General features: G+C 42.2%; 1 protein-coding gene across 1 annotated transcript in view; it reads left to right on the top strand.

Moving 5' to 3' along the window:
• LOC124613308 overlaps positions 1-15,270 on the top strand; it is a 369,764-nt gene extending 354,494 nt beyond the window's left edge. The window contains exon 6 of the mRNA XM_047142004.1: positions 9,081-15,270. Within this exon, the coding sequence (XP_046997960.1) occupies positions 9,081-9,191 (111 nt within the window). The 3' untranslated portion in view covers positions 9,192-15,270. The remainder of the gene's footprint in view (positions 1-9,080) is intronic.
• Positions 15,271-17,572: the final 2,302 nt, after the last annotated feature.

Genomic DNA, 17,572 nt, shown 5'->3' with positions numbered 1-17,572 from the left:
TGAACGAGTTACGTTCACAAATACTTTACGGCCACGTTTGCGTTGTTCCGGGCGCTACACTGCCCACGACTGGGAAACGGCTCAGCCTCTCCAGCGGGAGCCACCAGCTTGGCCGCGGTCGCCGAGTGAGTGGCAGTTTGGGGGCGCAGCTGCTGCGCCCGGCGCTGTCTGGACCAGCAGACACCTCGCCTCACCTCCCAGGAGGTCAGACCGCAGTCTGGGCACACGCGCGCCAGTCAATTCCCCCGCCGCCCGCTGTCCAGGACCGCACAGCAAGCGTTCCGGGCGGTTGGCAGTCCCCGAGAAACTGTTGCGCCCAACACAGTCGACTGTCTGCCCCAGGCGGCAAGTGCCTCGTGTGTTTCGCGCGTGCAGTGCACTCTGTCAGAAGCATCTGTATTTCGTGGTAGCCGATCTGCCCCACCACGGCTGACCATCGCTGGCGCTTATGGCGGCGACCTGAAGAGAGGTGTCATTCTTCCGATGTTTGGAGAGGCACAACAGAGCTATTCCTGGCGTATTGGTGTGCAGATCCCTCGTGAATGACTTCCGGGTCACCACTCTTAACTGAACTATGCGTATGTTATAATCGGTATTTTCCGTTCATTAAATCTTTCTGCTCTTCGTATCCTGGAGACCAGTTCACGGGTGTCCCACGAGAGGCTACACGCCGAGTTGATTTTACCGCATACGCGCCCTCTCCCACTCTCAAAAATTTCCCAGTGTTTGCCACAGTTATTAGGGTTGTTCACCAAAGACTGACGTCCGGTTCGTCGACTTAAGGATGGCTGTGGAAACGGTGCCTACCATATTTGAAAAATTATTGCCTCCCTCTGCCTTTTCTCGACTCTGTTTTGTCGTGTGGATCCTGAGTTGGCAGTATTTATCATACAGCTAGGGTCAGCACAAACAAAAGCAGCGCACACGTCTTGTTGCGTGTGACTAATGTGTTGGTTATCTTTCATAAAAATCTTCTTCTCTGCTTGAAGCTTTGCCGGCCGGAGTGGCCGTGTGGTTCTAGGCGCTACAGTCTGGAACCGAGCGACCGCTACGGTCGCAGGTTCAAATCCTGCCTGGGGCATGGATGTGTGTGATGTCCTTAGGTTACTTAGGTTTAATTAGTTCTAAGTCTATGGGACTGACGACCTCAGATGATAAGTCCCATAGTGCTTAGAGCCATTTGGACCATTTTGAATCGTGTTACCATAGAGCTCGTAGTGGAAAAAAGTGGCTCTGAGCACTATGGGACTTAACAGCTATGGTCATCAGTTCCCTAGAACTTAGAACTACTTAAACCTAACTAACCTAAGGACATCACACAACACCCAGTCATCACGAGGCAGAGAAACTCGTAGTGGATATAATGCAGCTAGATAGCAGGGGAGACACGAAGTGATATGGTGAATGATTTACGCAGAATGTATCTTACACTGATAATTAAAAATAACTGGACGAATTATTACTGGTAATGGACTTACCTGTATGAAACGTAGACTTTTTGTTTCAGCAGTGTATACATACGCTATGTGATCAAAAATATCCGGATACCTGGCTGAAAATGACTTACACGATCGTGGCGCTCTTCATCGATAATGCTGGAATTCAATGTCGTGCTGGCCATCCCTTTGCCTTGATGACTGCTTACACTCTCGCAGGCATACGTTCAATCAGGTGCTGGAAAGTTTCTTGGGGAATGGCAGCTCATTCTTTATAGAGTTCTTCACTGAGGAGAGGTATCGATGTCGGTCGTTGAGACCTGGCACGAGGTCGGGGTTCCAAAATATCCCAAAGGTGTTGCATAGGATTCAGGTCAGGACTCTGTGCAGGACAGTCCATTACAGGGATGTTATTGTCGTGTGACCACTGCGCCACAGGTCGTGAATTATGAATAGGTGCTCGATCGCCTTTAAAGATGGAATCGCCATCCTCGAATTGCTTTCAACAGTGTGAAGCAAGAAGATGCTTAAAACATCAATGTAGGCCTGTGCTGTGATAGTGCCACGCAAAACAACAAGGGGTGCAAGCCCCCTCCATGAAAAACACGACCACACCATAACACCATCTCCTCCGAATTTTACTTTGTCATTATACACGCTGACAGATAAAGTTCACCGGGCATTCGCCATATCCACACCCTGTCATCGAATTGCCATATGGTGTACCATGATTCGTCACTCCACACAACGCTTTTCCACTGTTCAATCGTGCAATGTTTACGCTCCTTGCACCAAGCGAGGCGTCGTCTGGCATTTACCGGAGTGATGAGCAGCCGCTCGACCGTGAAATCCAAGTTTTCTCACCTCCCGCCTAACTGTCATAGTACTTGCAGTGGATTCTGATGCAGTCTGGAATTCCTGTGTGATGGTCTGGATAGATGTCTGCCTATTACGCATTACGACCCTCTTCAACTGTCGGCAGTCTCTGTCAGTCAACAGACGAGGTCGGCCTGTACGCTTTTGTGCTGTACGTGTCCCTTCACGTTTCCACTTCGCTATCACATCGGAAACAGTGGACCTAGGGATGTTTAGGAGTGTGGAAATGTCGCGTACAGACGTATGACACAAGTGACACCCAATCACCTCACCACGTTCGAAGTCCGTCAGTTCCGGCGGAGCGCCCCATTGTGCGCTCTCACGATGTCTAATGACTACTGAGGTCGCTGTTATGGAGTACCTGGCAGTAGGTGGCAGCACAATGCACCTAATATGATGAACGTATATTTTTGGGGTGTCTGGATACTTTTGATCACATAGTGTACTTGATAATCAATTCCAAAAGTGTCTTGAAGCTTTAACTGTTATCATTCAGTCGTTTCTCAGTCATTAATAGTACACATAATAATGACTCAAAGCGTTGTCAAATTGGTCAGGGACACGTGACCGTTGGTAGAAACGAATATGGCCAGCGAATGTGAGTTCTGCTACTAATTAAACCCTCGTATTGCCGAAAAGTAACCAAACAGTGATAACAATTAACTAGTGAAGGCTTAACCGTCCAGAACAAGAGTGGATATACTTTACGTGTTATGTTCTACCACCCTAATGTCAGTTTTATTCCCGTGACATTTCACAAATAATTTCGAGTTAGATGCATGGAATCATTAGAGGAATGCAGAAAAGAAAAGCGACTTGTGATGATGGAATTTAATTAGACACGGTTAAAGTTGCGTGCAAAGGTATATCTGAGTAAGTTGCAAATTTATTTGCAGAATGCCTGTGGAGGAAGACAGTTCCCAAAAAACTGGAAGAATTTCGTGATTGTTCTGGTACAAAAAGAAGGGTACGAATAAAATTATACACCAATCAATTTCCTCTTCCTAATGTACAAGATATTCAGTAAAATTTTCACCAAATGTATGATCTTCATCTGCCCTCCGCAAGGCATCTTACGGTGTGCGGCGGACGCTATTGTGTGTACCATTGTCACTTCCCCCATTTTTCCTGTTCCAGTCACGAAAGGTTCGCGGGAAGAGCGATTGCTGATAAGCCTCTGTTTGGTCTCGAATCTCTCTTTCTTTCATCATCGTTTCGCGAGGTGAACGCAGAGGAAGCAATATATTGTTTGATTCTTCTAAGAACGTACGTTCTCAGAACGTTAACAGTAGATCATACCACGATGCAGAGTTCTCTCTCTTGCAGCGTCTGCCGCTTGAGTTGGCTTAGCATCTCCGTGACACTGTCTGAAACTGTAACGAAACGCGCTGCTCTTCTTCGGATCTCTATCAACCCTGTCTGCTTCGGATTCTAGACTGACGAACGGTATTCAGGTACTGGTCTAATTGTGGTTTTGTAAGCTTCCTGGGGATCCTTCAATGAATCTCAGCCTGCGATCTAACTGCGTTTCGTATCATGTGGTCGAGTCACTTAAAATGGCTCCGTCCACAACTGCTTCCAGTGACTGTTCTGCAGTAGTGTAATGGTTTAATAATGAATCTTCCTGCTTACTTAAGCAGAATTTGTTACATTTTTTATATCAAGGGACAGTTGCCAATTCTTCCATCAAGCGTCGATACTCTGCAGGTTTTTCTGCATTTTGGCTACAATTTTCTAGCGTTGAGATTTCTCTGTATACAACAGCATCATCCACGAAAAGTTAGATGGAACTTCCGACGCTACCCACAAGGTCATTCACACGTATTGTAAAAAATATTGCTCCTACAACACCGCCCGAAGTTACTTTTACATCTGTAGATTCCTCTACGTTTCGAACGATGTTCTGTTTGCTAGAAACTCGTGAATCCTATTCAACAGATAATCTGACAGTCTTCACCCTCGTATATTGTTCATTAGACTGCGGAGCGGAACTGTGTCGGAAGCGTTTTAGAAGTCAAGGAACATGGCATCCAGCTTTCTAGACGAACAGATCGAGGTGGGTTTCACAAGATCGTTGCTCTCGGAGTCCACGTTGATTCCTACAGAGGGGATTTTCACTCTGAAGAAATGCCATCATATGCGAGCCTAAAACATGCTCCAAAATTCCTCATAGAAGAAATACTGAATTTCAGTCAAGTTAAGGGATAACAAAGCTATAAATGTGGTATTAGCACAACTGGCAACAAGAACGTCGAGAGCGAAATTACAAAACAGATCAGTATTATGAATTATAACATTGTCCGGCGTGGATTTTGAGAACGATTGGGACTCAGTTTCATCAAAATCTGCAGTAACAGTCACTGAGCGCATATTTTGCAACACTTTCTTTTTTTGATACAGATAACCTGAGGATGGCCTCAAAACACCGAAATCAGTTGTTAACACTAATAAGAAGTTCAGTTCTGTAGTATTACGCGATTCATCGCTCAACACATTGTGAATCCATTGATCAGCATTCCATGTTTCGCGGAGACGTCACCACTCCAGATGTAACCCACAACCTACTCATGGCACGGTAATGCGCTACTCCGGCTGCTGCCAGTTTCTGAACAATGGTGCGGAATGACACAGTATGTTAAAGGGAGATGTTTCTCGGTGCCAGTCGAAAATATGAAGGGGTTACGATGTGCTTGGAGCACAATACAGCGATCCTCCCTTGTCGTGGTGAGACGTGGCCGATCTGCACTTTGGCGACGGGAATGCCTGCCCTCACATTCCCATGCCGTCCAACACGGGCCGCTGTCACATTCGAATGCCCCACAAATCTGGATAACGCACGATTCGATTAGCTGCCCAAATGGAGACCCTTTCAACCTGTCAGGTGCTGATAACATTGCCTCACATGAGTACGCGACCTCTCTATGTCTTTCACAGTGGTCATTGAACATCTGACACTGTTCGCGTCCCTTATGTACCCAACCAGGCCTAGTAACTACAGTAACTACGAACAACGCTAGCACCCTCTGGTGGCCGTATTACTTATCACAGAAAACTGCAAGTCTAATCATTTACGTATCCGTCAATGGTGTGTACATGGACGAAGTTAATTGACCATGTCTTCTGGGAGCTTGATTTTTTTTTTTTTTTTTTTGTCAGGCAGTGTAAATGTCAAAGCCTGTTATCAACACAACCGTTCCACTTTCCAGAACACTTGTCTTGTCAATATTGTCAGTTTTCAGCCTAAGTGTAACTCATAATACATTTATGTTCAAGACAGTAGGCGCCACTGTTCTGCAAATCCAGCTGGTGAGCAGTCAATCCGTATCGGTTCTCCATAAAGTGATCTATCAAAATTTTTATCTCATGGGTAGTATCATCTGCGTGGCATGAACTTCTGGATACGCCACTGGGATGTACCCAGGATGTGCCCCTTAATCGACACTAACAAAATATATATGGGGCATTCAAAAGAAACCCGGCCACTAGTGTCAAGTAACGGTAACGATTTTACTAACTCAAAAACGCAGTTATACACAGTACACATACTCAAAAATAGTCACAAAAACTGTTGGCACATTTATCCCATTGCGACCCTAGCCGGTCGATTCCACCCTTGAAGAAGCTAGTGGGCTGCTGTCGGATCCAGGCCTGGATCCAGTCACACACTTCGTCGTCCGTTGCGAATCGAAGTCCGTTAATAGCTTGTTTTAGAGGTCCAAACACATGAAAGTCAAACGTTGAAAGGTCGGGACTATACAGTGGATGTTCCAGCGTTTCCCACCGGAACTGCTGCAATGTCGTCTACACCGCATTGGTCGTGTGTGGGCGGCATTATCACGCAGGAGGATAACGCCATTGGACAACATGCCTCGGCGTTTCGACTTGTTGGCTCCTCTAAGGTTGTGTAAATTGGCTTGATAACGCTGGGCATTGATGGTGGTTTCCCGTTCCAGAAACTCGACAAGCAGTGGGACCCTTGTGGTTCGGTAGTGGACGATAACTTGTCTGACCACCATCTCTTCGGCGTGAAACCTCACTGGCGCTATGCAACATCAAACAGTGCTCATGCGTCAGTCTCTCTACCAATGGATGGCGCCACCATACCCGCAGTTACGTGTTGCCGCATTACGTGTAAGGCAACGGTAGACGCACTGACCAGGTTTCATTTGAATGAACCTCATAATTAATTGGCCCTCTCCCAGCTCTTAGTAGCCAACTTTCGTAACCAGATATAAAGCATTCAGTTTTTGCATTTTTATTATGAAACTAGCAAACCTGATAATGCTTCCCAATTGCTAAGTCTGTATGGAAAAAGGATGTATGTTATAATCTCGTTCTCCCCCCTCGCTTTGTCCTCCACCAACCATGTGTCTCCGTCTCCTTCTCCCTCTCTGTCTGTCCATCTCTTCCATATCCTTCTGTATGTCCCATTTGCGCTCCTCCTTCTCTGTACATGTCCTCATCCTCTCGCTCTCTCTGTCTGTCCATCACCTCCTCCTCCTCTCTCTCTCTCTCTCTCTCGGCCGTGCGGGGCAGCCGCGCGGTCTGGGACGCCTTGCCACGGTTCGTGCGGCTCCCCGCCGTCGGAGGTTTGCGTCCTCCGTCGGGCATGGATTTGTGTGTTGTCTTTAGCGTAAGCTAGTTTAAATTAGATTAAGTTGTGTGTAAGCCTAGGGACCGATGACCTCAGCAGTTTGGTCCCACAGGAACTTACCACCTCCACCACCATCATCTCTCTCTCTCTCTCTCTCTCTCTCTCTCTCTCTGTCTCTGTCTCTGTCTCTGTCCATCTCCTCCCCAATCTCTTTGTCCATCTTCTTTTCTCCCTCCCCCTGACATTGAGCTTTGTTTATTTCTATTGAAAATTCAGATTCCATAGCAATATTCAAATCATAGCTAATAAGCTAGAAATACAACTTTTCTATTTTCTGTGAATGCCGACTGGGGGAAGCAAACAATATAATTTTTGTTTAAAAATGTTTATAATGAGAAAGAATATGTGTAGTTTAAATACGCTACTATCGTTGTTAAGCCAGATTGCGAGAAAGAAAACAAAACTACACATACTCACAGCAGAACAAAGCACAGTATTCTCTATCTAGCAGTCGGTTTTAACAGAAAAACTGCAGATTGTTGTTTAAAAAACATATACATAGCAAATGCCCACATAAATCTTTATTAGAGTCTCCTATAAAAATCTGAAATAAATTGGTCAAAAACGTTTCGAGATTTATGCTAACAACGTTTCCGTGCTATACAATATTGTCCATTCGAAAGTTCATTAGAGCAACGTGCGAAAATTTGAAGCAAATCGGCCATGAACTTTGTGAGAATTTTTGTAACAGCATTTCCGACGCTCCAGTAGATATCGAGAGACATGTGCGTATTCGAAGGCAAAGTTGTGACAAAATTTCAAATCAATTGGTGGAGAACTTTCGGAGATTTGCGATTTGCAACAAACGAACAATTATATTTTGATTTTTATAGTCAAGAAGGAAACGTAAAATGTTGTAGAGTGGTAACCTGTATAGTATAGTAAAAATGGTTCAAATGGCTCTGAGCACTATGGGACTTAACTGCTGAGGTCATCAGTCCCCTAGAACTTAGAACTACTTAAACCTAACCAACCTAAGGACATCACACACATCCATGCCCGAGGCAGGATTCAAACCTGCGACCGTAGCGGTCGCGCGGTTCCAGACTGGAGCGCCTAGAACCGCTCGGCCACTCCGGCCGGCCTATAGTATAGTACACGATAATAAATAACACAAAACAGACAGCAAAATAGTATCACATCGTAATTAAAATATACTTTTACCAGCGTTTGCGTTGCGAATGATCCACAATGGAGCATATATGTTTTTGATATTTTTTTTATGTTAACATTCCCGCCAACTTACTGACTCTTGACGTCCTTGCACGTCCTGTATTTAAAATAAAAGGAAAACACTGTTAAACCAAGATTTTACTGCTGTGTTAGGTATAGATTCACTACACGTTAGTGATATACGAAAATTTGTGTCAGGCCGGGAGTCGAACCCGTATTTCCAGCTTATCGCGTGGCGTCGCGTTAACGACTTCATCTACCAGCGTGCGCTCCCCGGACCGACGCAGATCACCATATGTCACAGACTACTATATGCCTAAATATTTCGTAGAGCTGTGGATTTTCAACAATGTCTATTCTCCCAGCCATGCAAGTAGCTAGGAAAGTACTCCATGCAATTCTTTAAATAATTTGTTTGGAGTCAAAGAAGTAAACATTGCTGCAAGCGTCCTGACCTTTCCTCCTAGGGCATCCTGTACAGGAAACAACTGTGACCTGAATCTGTACCTTAGTGAAGTAATGATTTTCCTACTCTCATGAAGTGAATATCACTGACAGCTTTCTAATTTGCGATTTTATACAGCCTATATAAAAAAAGCTACTGACATTACATCGTACCTCATGGAATTCGGCTAATGATTTCCTCACTGTCATAAAAGTGAACATTATTTCCAGCTTCTTGATTTCTTTTCATTTTTCCTAGAGCATCCTGTGTAAAAAGAAAACTATGGACCTAAGATAGCTCGTCGTGGAACTCCATTAATGTTTCTCCAGTCATAAACGCGAGCAGTACTGCCATCTTCCCGTTTCCTGACCGTTTCTCCTAAGACGTTCTGTATAAGGAAGAACTACAGATCTAATATTGTACCCCACAGAACTCCATTAACGATGTTTTCCCTCGGTAATAATCGTCTGCTCTGTCAACATTTCTGCTGTTGCAGAAGATGGACGCCAACAAGGACGGCGTGGTGACGCTGGAGGAGTTCCTGGACTGCTGCTCGCGAGACGAGGACATCTCACGCTCGATGGCGGTCTTCGATTCGGCCTTCTGATCGCCACCGCCGGCAGCGAGTTTCGCAGCCACCGCGGCTGCAGCACCTCATCCCGAACTCCGAAGAACCGGCTTTTTCTTTTGGATCTGAGAGGCACCTCTGTTCAAAAATATAGCAGCCCCATAGATTCGGAATGGAACGTCACTTTTTGAACGAGACGGGGATATATTTTCTTTGACGTATTCTACAGGCACGATGGGAGCGACAATCTCACTTGCACCAAGCAGTTGTCGTAATTCGGACCTGCTGATTACTTTTTTTCTGATTATCGCTCACTTTTATGTTGTTCGTACTTGGTGTACCAAATTACAGTATTCTTTTATTTTGCAAAATTGCTCCTCTGAACTCTAAGTTTATCCTGCTTTTGTGTAACTTGAAAGTACCAAACTGAACTCTCCTGAGATACGTATTTAGATTATAAACGATAAAAATATGTCATTTCGTGACGCAGACATCCTCATATTCAATACATTTGTCTAACTGTTCCACCAAATTTTTTATTTCATGGCAAAAAATTATTTTTGCTTGTGGCCAGAGAAGAAATGCACCCGGATCTTAATTTTCCCAGGTAGATTTGGTCCCATGAAACAGTTCTAGGAAGAAATCTATTTCAGTGTTACTTAGCTTTAGGATGGTTTCGAAGCCCCGCACACCCAATCTGGTTTCCCAATGTACAACGTGCGGCGTATGAAACTCCAGAACAAGGATCGATGTGCATCTGATGTTCTTCTCACAGTATTAGGACGGTCAGTGTGGTGGACAACGACAGTTGTACTTTTGTAGTTAAACGGATCTGCCCGTTAGTACATCATTAGTCCGCAGTTATCGTCGTACTTTCCCAACATTCTTTATGAATTCATCGAGATTTTATGGCGTCACAAAAATCATTTAACAGCTTTATGTTCTACGGTGCACAAGGAATAGCGCCAAGGCTTCTTATTAAGCCGAGGGTGCCATCTGTCAGCAAACAAAACGCATTTTTAAAGAATGTTTATTTCTCTCGGGGGAATTTGAAATGCTCGGAAACTGCAAATGGAGTAATCATTTTGAATTTCGTGTTACTTTTTGCCGAATGTCCGTCAAAGTAGAGTGTTATGGTTATACAGTTTCATAGTAGAAAGACACCTCACGAACGAATCGCTCCTTTTGTGCTTGTATCAAACCAGTAACTGGAGGTTTGAATTCCTCTCTTCGTATCATACAAAGAGTCGGTCAGCACATGACATACATTATTTTTCGACCACTGACGTGTAAAAACTACTGCGTATTTTCCTAAGTAGATTTGTTAAATTACTCGAGAGTCAAGTAGGAAGTAGCACTGCTCCGAGGAAGTAAATATATTTTTGTATTGCAGTACCACATATCGTAATTGGCATCCCAGAGGAGCGTAGCAGGCGTGCGGTAGCCAACAGATGAATAACTAGAATGACCCCACTAAATGCGAGTGAGTTTACTACCCGACACATCTGACCGTCACCTGGGTCTTGGATTTGTCTGTTCAGATTTGTAGAATACGACCTGCTGCCGGTGAATTAGTGATAACTAGTTTAACACTACACCACTATTTTTCAGTTTGCAGATTAAGTTACGTACGCAAACTGCAGCTAGACAGTTGCAATAAATTTCAAATTTTAACGCCATGTAAAAACGTGGTTGCAGTAAATATGTCGCGAGAAACACCAAACAGCCACAATTAAGGTATAAATAATTTATTCAAAGAGCACCCATGTTCCTACAGGTTCTACGGGATTTGTTTGTTGAGATCTCGTCATGTGCATTTTTATCATCGAAGCATCATTTTTAAGGGGCCACCAGGCAGAGCCAGTATAACACTAATTTACGTACATACTCGATATGTTTTTGATGTAGAATTTAATGAAGTACAGATAACAAGCACTTGTTGCTAATCACTTAACGGCATAACACGTAACAAAGTGTCAAACTTCGTTTGTCTCTGTGGCCCCAAAGTAACGGAGCTCAACAGAAATCTGACTTAAAACTTTTTTTCTAAGAGTTCAATTTAAAGATAAATATCTTCGCCAGTCTCTGCCGTCATGAGAGACAATGCAGCTTCAAGTACATCATAAATATTATGGATAGACATTACAGTTTGTGATTTCTTTACGATTAAATTATAATGTTCAAGGTTTTATTAATTTGCTAATTATTTGTAATGTTCATAGGTTATCGGAAAACCAGCGAGACAGTTTTTTCTTCTCAGACAGTTTCTGAAAGGGCGTTACTGATTTAAGTGATTTAAAAAATAAATTAAATTTTAAATTACAAGGTAGGCTACTTATAATACTAGTAATCTTTTACTTTTATTGGTGGTATGAAAGTACTGTTCGTGAAGAGTTTCTTTTGGTGCGTTAATTTGGAGAGAAATTAGAGTTTTCAGTGGTATAAAACTATAAAGTAATCTCGGACAGGTCCTATAGAAAATAACCACCTATTCAGAAACTACAACTCCTGTGTTTTTTACTGTACCTGAACGTGGTCGCCGCTCGAAACTAGTAGTGTCGTCTTAAACTAGTTATCACCATGAGACAAGCAGGAGGTACTTCGTTACAAATCTGAGTATTTAGATACAGTCATATGATGCCACAGGCTAAGACTTGTGACATACTGCTGGGTTATAATAGGACTGAAGTCATGGCTACAGCTAGGGATTCAACTATTTCTCTTTCCAAATGTTTTCGGAGATTCTTTTGCCATTCATTTTCCAAAAGGTATTATAATGCAGGATTATGTACAAATGAACGTGTGAAAGTAAAGAAGATTTATTCTTTTACGGAATGACACGGTATCCACTAACCTATGCAGTGAAGAGCAATTTCATAATTTCGCTTTCTTCAGATTTCAAGTGTATATGTGGTTGACGTTGTGGGTTCCATGGGAACCCAAAGGTGACACCACAGATGTTTAGACGTCAGTGTATTCATCCAAGTCGCTTCACAATACATATTCGGTTATCCATCCCACTGCAAGAGTGATGCAGTTCACCAAATAGGCCAGCTAGATACAAGATAACGGGTAAAAAACGCACAGGTGAACAAGACCAGCAACTTCAGACTCTAAAAAAACAGAATTAGTGTAAACTGTATTTTACAGTGCTGTTACGCCATAATCAGTAATTATTCACTGAAAAAATTACGTTATGAAGGAAAAGAAGTATATTCTGCATACGCATGATGTTACTACAGATGTTGACCCATACACAACTAGTACGTCACTCTCACATTTTGTTGTTCAAGAGACCGCCAGCCTCTGGTGAAGATGCGTATTTTCTTCGGCATCTGCAACAATCAATGAATTTATTTTAAAGATACTTTCCAATAAAATTTAAGCTGAAACAAAAATTACACACATCTGATTTTCTGACGTATTACCACCTCTAGGGACTCTCAGCACCCTTCTGTTCTTGAAGTTTGATTTGATACAAACCTTGTAAAGCCATTTTATGTATTTGTACCAGGACGCTGCTATTTTTGAAGCTTTATTCAATAGTTGTACAATAGGCGATAAGCTTAATTCGGCTACATTGTCGTTTTCAAACGATATGCAGTTATATAGCGCTATTAGTATATACAGTTTTTACGTTAAATATCTAATTGGTTTTGTAACAGTGTGTCCAGTATTTACTTCCATATCTCGTTGTTGACGTTGTAGCTGTCAAGTATTTCTGCGTGCTGTATTTGTAGAGTAGATTGAGTTGTTTTTGTTTATAGATATTTTTTCTCGGCAGTAGTCGTTAAGTAATACATGTTGAAAATCTCATTTTCTATAAATATTGGTTTTGTAACAATATTTCTACAAATACTTCTATAAATATTGGTTTTGTAACAGTATATCCAGTATTTTCTTCCATATCTCATTGTTGACGTTGTAGCTATCAAGTATTTCTACGTGTTGTATTTGTAGCGTAGATTGAGTTGTTTTTGTTTATAGATATTTTTTCTCGGCAGTAGTCGTTAAGTAATACATGCTGAAAATCTCATTTTCTATAAATATAATAGCCTTATGTAGAAGACTTCAATGAAGTTCTATGGTTACACATTTATCGTATTCATCTATGGAGTGGATTCTGAACTTAAGCATAAAAAAATTATTAAAAATTTCATCGAAATTTTAGAACATGGTAACAGATAACACGATAAGCAAATACTACTGACACAAAGCTACACAATGAATCTACAACCTCAACACAATTCCATGGATGGAAAAGATAAGTATGTAACCATATAACATCGTTGACTTTTGTCAAGTAAAGCTGCCATATTTATAGAAAAAGAAACTTTCAACAAAAATTACTCAACGATAATATCTACTGTTGAGAAAAAATATATGTAAAGAAAAACAACTCAATCTACGCTACAAATATAATACTCAGAAATATTTGACAGCTAGAACGTCAACGATGAAATATGAGATTAAATACCATTGAGATAGATAACGTAAAGATTATGTACACTAACAGCGCTATATAATTGCAGATCGCTTGAAAATGGCAATGCAACCGAAATAAGTTTATCGTCTAATTCTATAAGAAAAAAAGCAACGTCCTGGTGTAATATACATAAAATGTCTTTACAAGATATTTACTACGCTGCAGGCCCTGAGGAATACAAAATGATCCAAACCTGTTACTCACTTTAGAGAGGTGTCTACAATCATCCTGCTGCTGATGTGCTGCATGCAGAATTTTGCTGGAACTGGCTTGAGTAGGTGGCAAACGTTGTATAGACAATGTGAGTGATTCTAATTCTTTTATGTAACCCACCTATCTTGCTTCAAGGCGACCATTCTGTAAAGAAGAGCAACAGCGCTTCTGGTGGCGTGTGCATGAACCACACACATACAGCATTAAACAAGAAATTTACGAACATCGTCCATCGTTACAAATTGTAGCGGATCGAGCAAGTCAATACAATTAGAAATAAACCAGCTTTACTTTCACACCAAACTCCTTCAATAATCGTTTATTATGTCCACATACTGCAACAATGTGGATTTAGAATGCTAGGATCTCTGTATGCGCAGATGGCAGTGTGAAGTGAATTGATGAGAGGAATTGTCTGTGGCAGTCGGAAAACGGTACACACTCAGCTGTATCTTCAATGGAAGAACCAATGAAACCTAATGCACCTCAGTTTCATCGATATACACATTCATGGCTGGATACCGTTAATATGTCAGTAGTAGGCATTGACCTTTTACTGCGTTGGCTTTGTCCTTTAATCACTGTAAACCAATAATAATTAACTTCCCACAGAACGACAACCACTCTGCAACTTCTGGCGTCCCGGAGCTAGTCCTGAGGGAGGAAAAGCAGATATAGGTCACTGTACACAACATATCCAAAAGAACTTTTCATTGTGAGACACGTATAGAACTGATTCAAATTCCTTCTGCAAGTTAAAAATCAGTGTCACTCATTCCTAGAACACCGATCATACATCCCCTGTGAACCTACCGTACGAAGGTCTTAACCAATTAATAAACTGGTTTGTGTCACTTCATCTCTTCAAGGACCTTCGCACCTACTCAGAAGCTACTTGCCAAGTTAATCTAGATACCCATACAAGTGTTAAATGTCTTACGTGTACGATTATCTGTGTTCTTCGTAGGAGATACGTATTACCAGTTTTGTGTGCAGTTCATATGTGGACCACTCTCAAACATGTGTACATTGTGTTTGTTTACGGAGGACAATCATAAATCAGAAGTGAGTGTGTTGAGCAGTACATTAACAGTGTTCGTGTTTTCACCTCACTCAAGCCACACCGAGCGTGATATGGCGACACATAGAAGTCTGATTCAAAAATGAAGAGCAACACAAATCTTTCGGAACATAAAATACTTCACATTTAAACTGTTATATATCTGTTGGTGTTATTCATATATTTACTGGATGAGATAGTGTTGTTTCTGAAGGTAAGTTTACAATATATTTATTATACATTTAGATACGAAAGGGCAATATATTGTCGTTGAAAATTCATAACATACTGACGTTGTAACTAAAATATATGAATGTGGAAAATTAATTTATTGCATATATATATGTATACATGGGAAATTAGCTATATTGTTGTAAAGCAAAATTAATAAAAAGTATCGACAAAACATCACGGTTGGCACCTTACGTTATTAATAAGATCTAAATAGGTTGACTTGTCGATGTATACAGAAAACCAAACAACCTACACCCTATCCTAACAGGAATCGAAACTTTATGTACCATTTCCCATGCAGACCAATATTTACAGAGGTATCACTGCTTTTCTTTCACTCGTAATATGTAAAATTATCACATCAGAATTTCATAGGGCTGTCTCGATTAAAAGAAGTATTTTGGTCGCTAAATGGACGAAAAGTTTCAGTAATGATCCAACCGAAAGCAGTCTTAACTTTGGTAATACCGTAGTGCAATACACACTAAGACAGAAAACAAGACGACGCGCCACGAAGGAATTGTCATAATGGGACTGAAATAGATAATCGTGATGTACATGCGCAGACACACGAATTACCACTTGTTCCATTAAGTTTCGGGTGTGAAGCCGCAAAAATTCTCCTTCTTCTTCAAATATTTCGACTGTATAACGTTCAGCCATCTTCAGAGTGAGTCGCAAGACTGCCGGTCCAGTGCTCGCTTCGTCCCTTTATACTGTTGTACCGCGCAACTGCGCATGCGGCCACAAATGCAAATGCGCCAGAGACGTTGGTCGGCGGCAGAGACGTGCATAATGCGCGAGTTACATCTGTGACTTCGCAGTCGGTCTGCGTTAGCATGTCGATATATCATTGTGAGCTGCACTGTGACGATGTCTTTGTGAGTTTTTTACACCAAGTGCCGGATTCCATGATTTATCAAGGTTGAAACCACTATCTCTATTAATTAAATTGGTCGTCAAGCGAATCTCAATTGCCTCCTTCACCATCGAGTCCCAAAAAGATTATGTAGTTGCCAAAATTTCTACGTTGTCATACAACATACAGTGACCAGTGTCAATACAGTGCTCTGCCTCTGCCGACTTGTTAGGTTGTAAAAGTCGTGTGTACCTCCGGTGTTCTGTACATCTTTCTTGGACAGTTCGAGTTGTTTGTCCAATGTAAGAAAGGCCACATTCACATGGAATTTTGTAAACTCCAGATTTTCGGAGCAGCAAATCATCTTTGACGGAGCCCACGAGTGCAGCTGTCTTGGGCGGAGGACGAAAAATCACTTTTACTTTGTGTCTGCTGAGAATCCGTCCTATTTTTGATGAGAGACTACCCACATATGGCAGGAAGGCATTCGATTTAAAGGTTTCTTCGTCTTCTTCTGCTTTCTTTGTGGCCTCTTTCGGTTTCATTCTCAGTGCCTTCTGTATTTGCTTTGGGGCGTACCCATTCTCTTCAAACACTGTTTGTAAGTGGGAAACTTCACCTTGCAGACTGCTTTCGTCAGAAATAATATGCGCTCTATGGGTCAAAGTTCGGAGAACACTCATTGTCTGGGCAGGATGGTGGCAGCTATTTGCACGTAAATACAGATCCGTGTGCGTCGGCTTCCGGTACACTTCATGCCCCAAATTGCCATCCTCTCTGCGCCGAACCAGAACATCCAAGAATGGAAGGTATCCCTCCTTTACAATTTCCATTGTGAACTTTATTTGATCGTGGAGGGAGTTCAGATGTCTTAAGAAGTCTTGCAAGTTATCTTCACCATGGGGTCAAACTACAAAGGTATCATCAACATACCTCCAGAATACCGTGGGTTTCAATTCAGCAGATTCAAGCGCCTTCTCCTCGAAGTCTTCCATAAATAAAGTGGCCATCAGAGGGGATAAGGGACTACCCATGGCGACTCCGTCCGTCTGTTCAAAAAATTCGTTGTTAAAAAAATTACCACATTTCAGAAAAATTGGATAATTTTTTCAACAGAAAGCGATTCAGAAATTGAGTGAGTCAATAACGCGTTAGTCCACCTCTGGCCTTTATGCAAGCCAGGTTTGGCGAGCACGAAGCTAGTCGTGTGCGGGCGGGTATTATCTTGCTGAAATGTATGTCCAGGGTAGCTTCCCTTGAAGGGCAACAAAATGAGTCGTAGAATATCGTCGACGTACCATTCTGCTGAAAGGGTGCCGCTGATGAAAACCAAAGGGCCTACTTTAAAAAGAAATGGCACCCCTGACCACCATTCCTGGTTGTCGGCCCATCTGGTGGACGACAGTCATGTTGGTATCCGACCGCTGTCAAGGGCTTCTCCAGAGACGTCTTCGCTGGTCATCACGGCTCAGTTCAAAGCGGGTTTTATCACTGAAGACAGTGAGACAGTAGGCCAGATGTGGACCAACGCGTTATTGACATTGTCAATTGTGAAGCTCTTCCTCTTA

Source organism: Schistocerca americana, chromosome 4, assembly GCF_021461395.2.
Source record: "Schistocerca americana isolate TAMUIC-IGC-003095 chromosome 4, iqSchAmer2.1, whole genome shotgun sequence".
NCBI lineage: Eukaryota > Metazoa > Arthropoda > Insecta > Orthoptera > Acrididae > Schistocerca > Schistocerca americana.
Note: the sequence above shows the minus strand (reverse complement) of the source record. Positions and strands in the feature narration are given on the sequence as shown.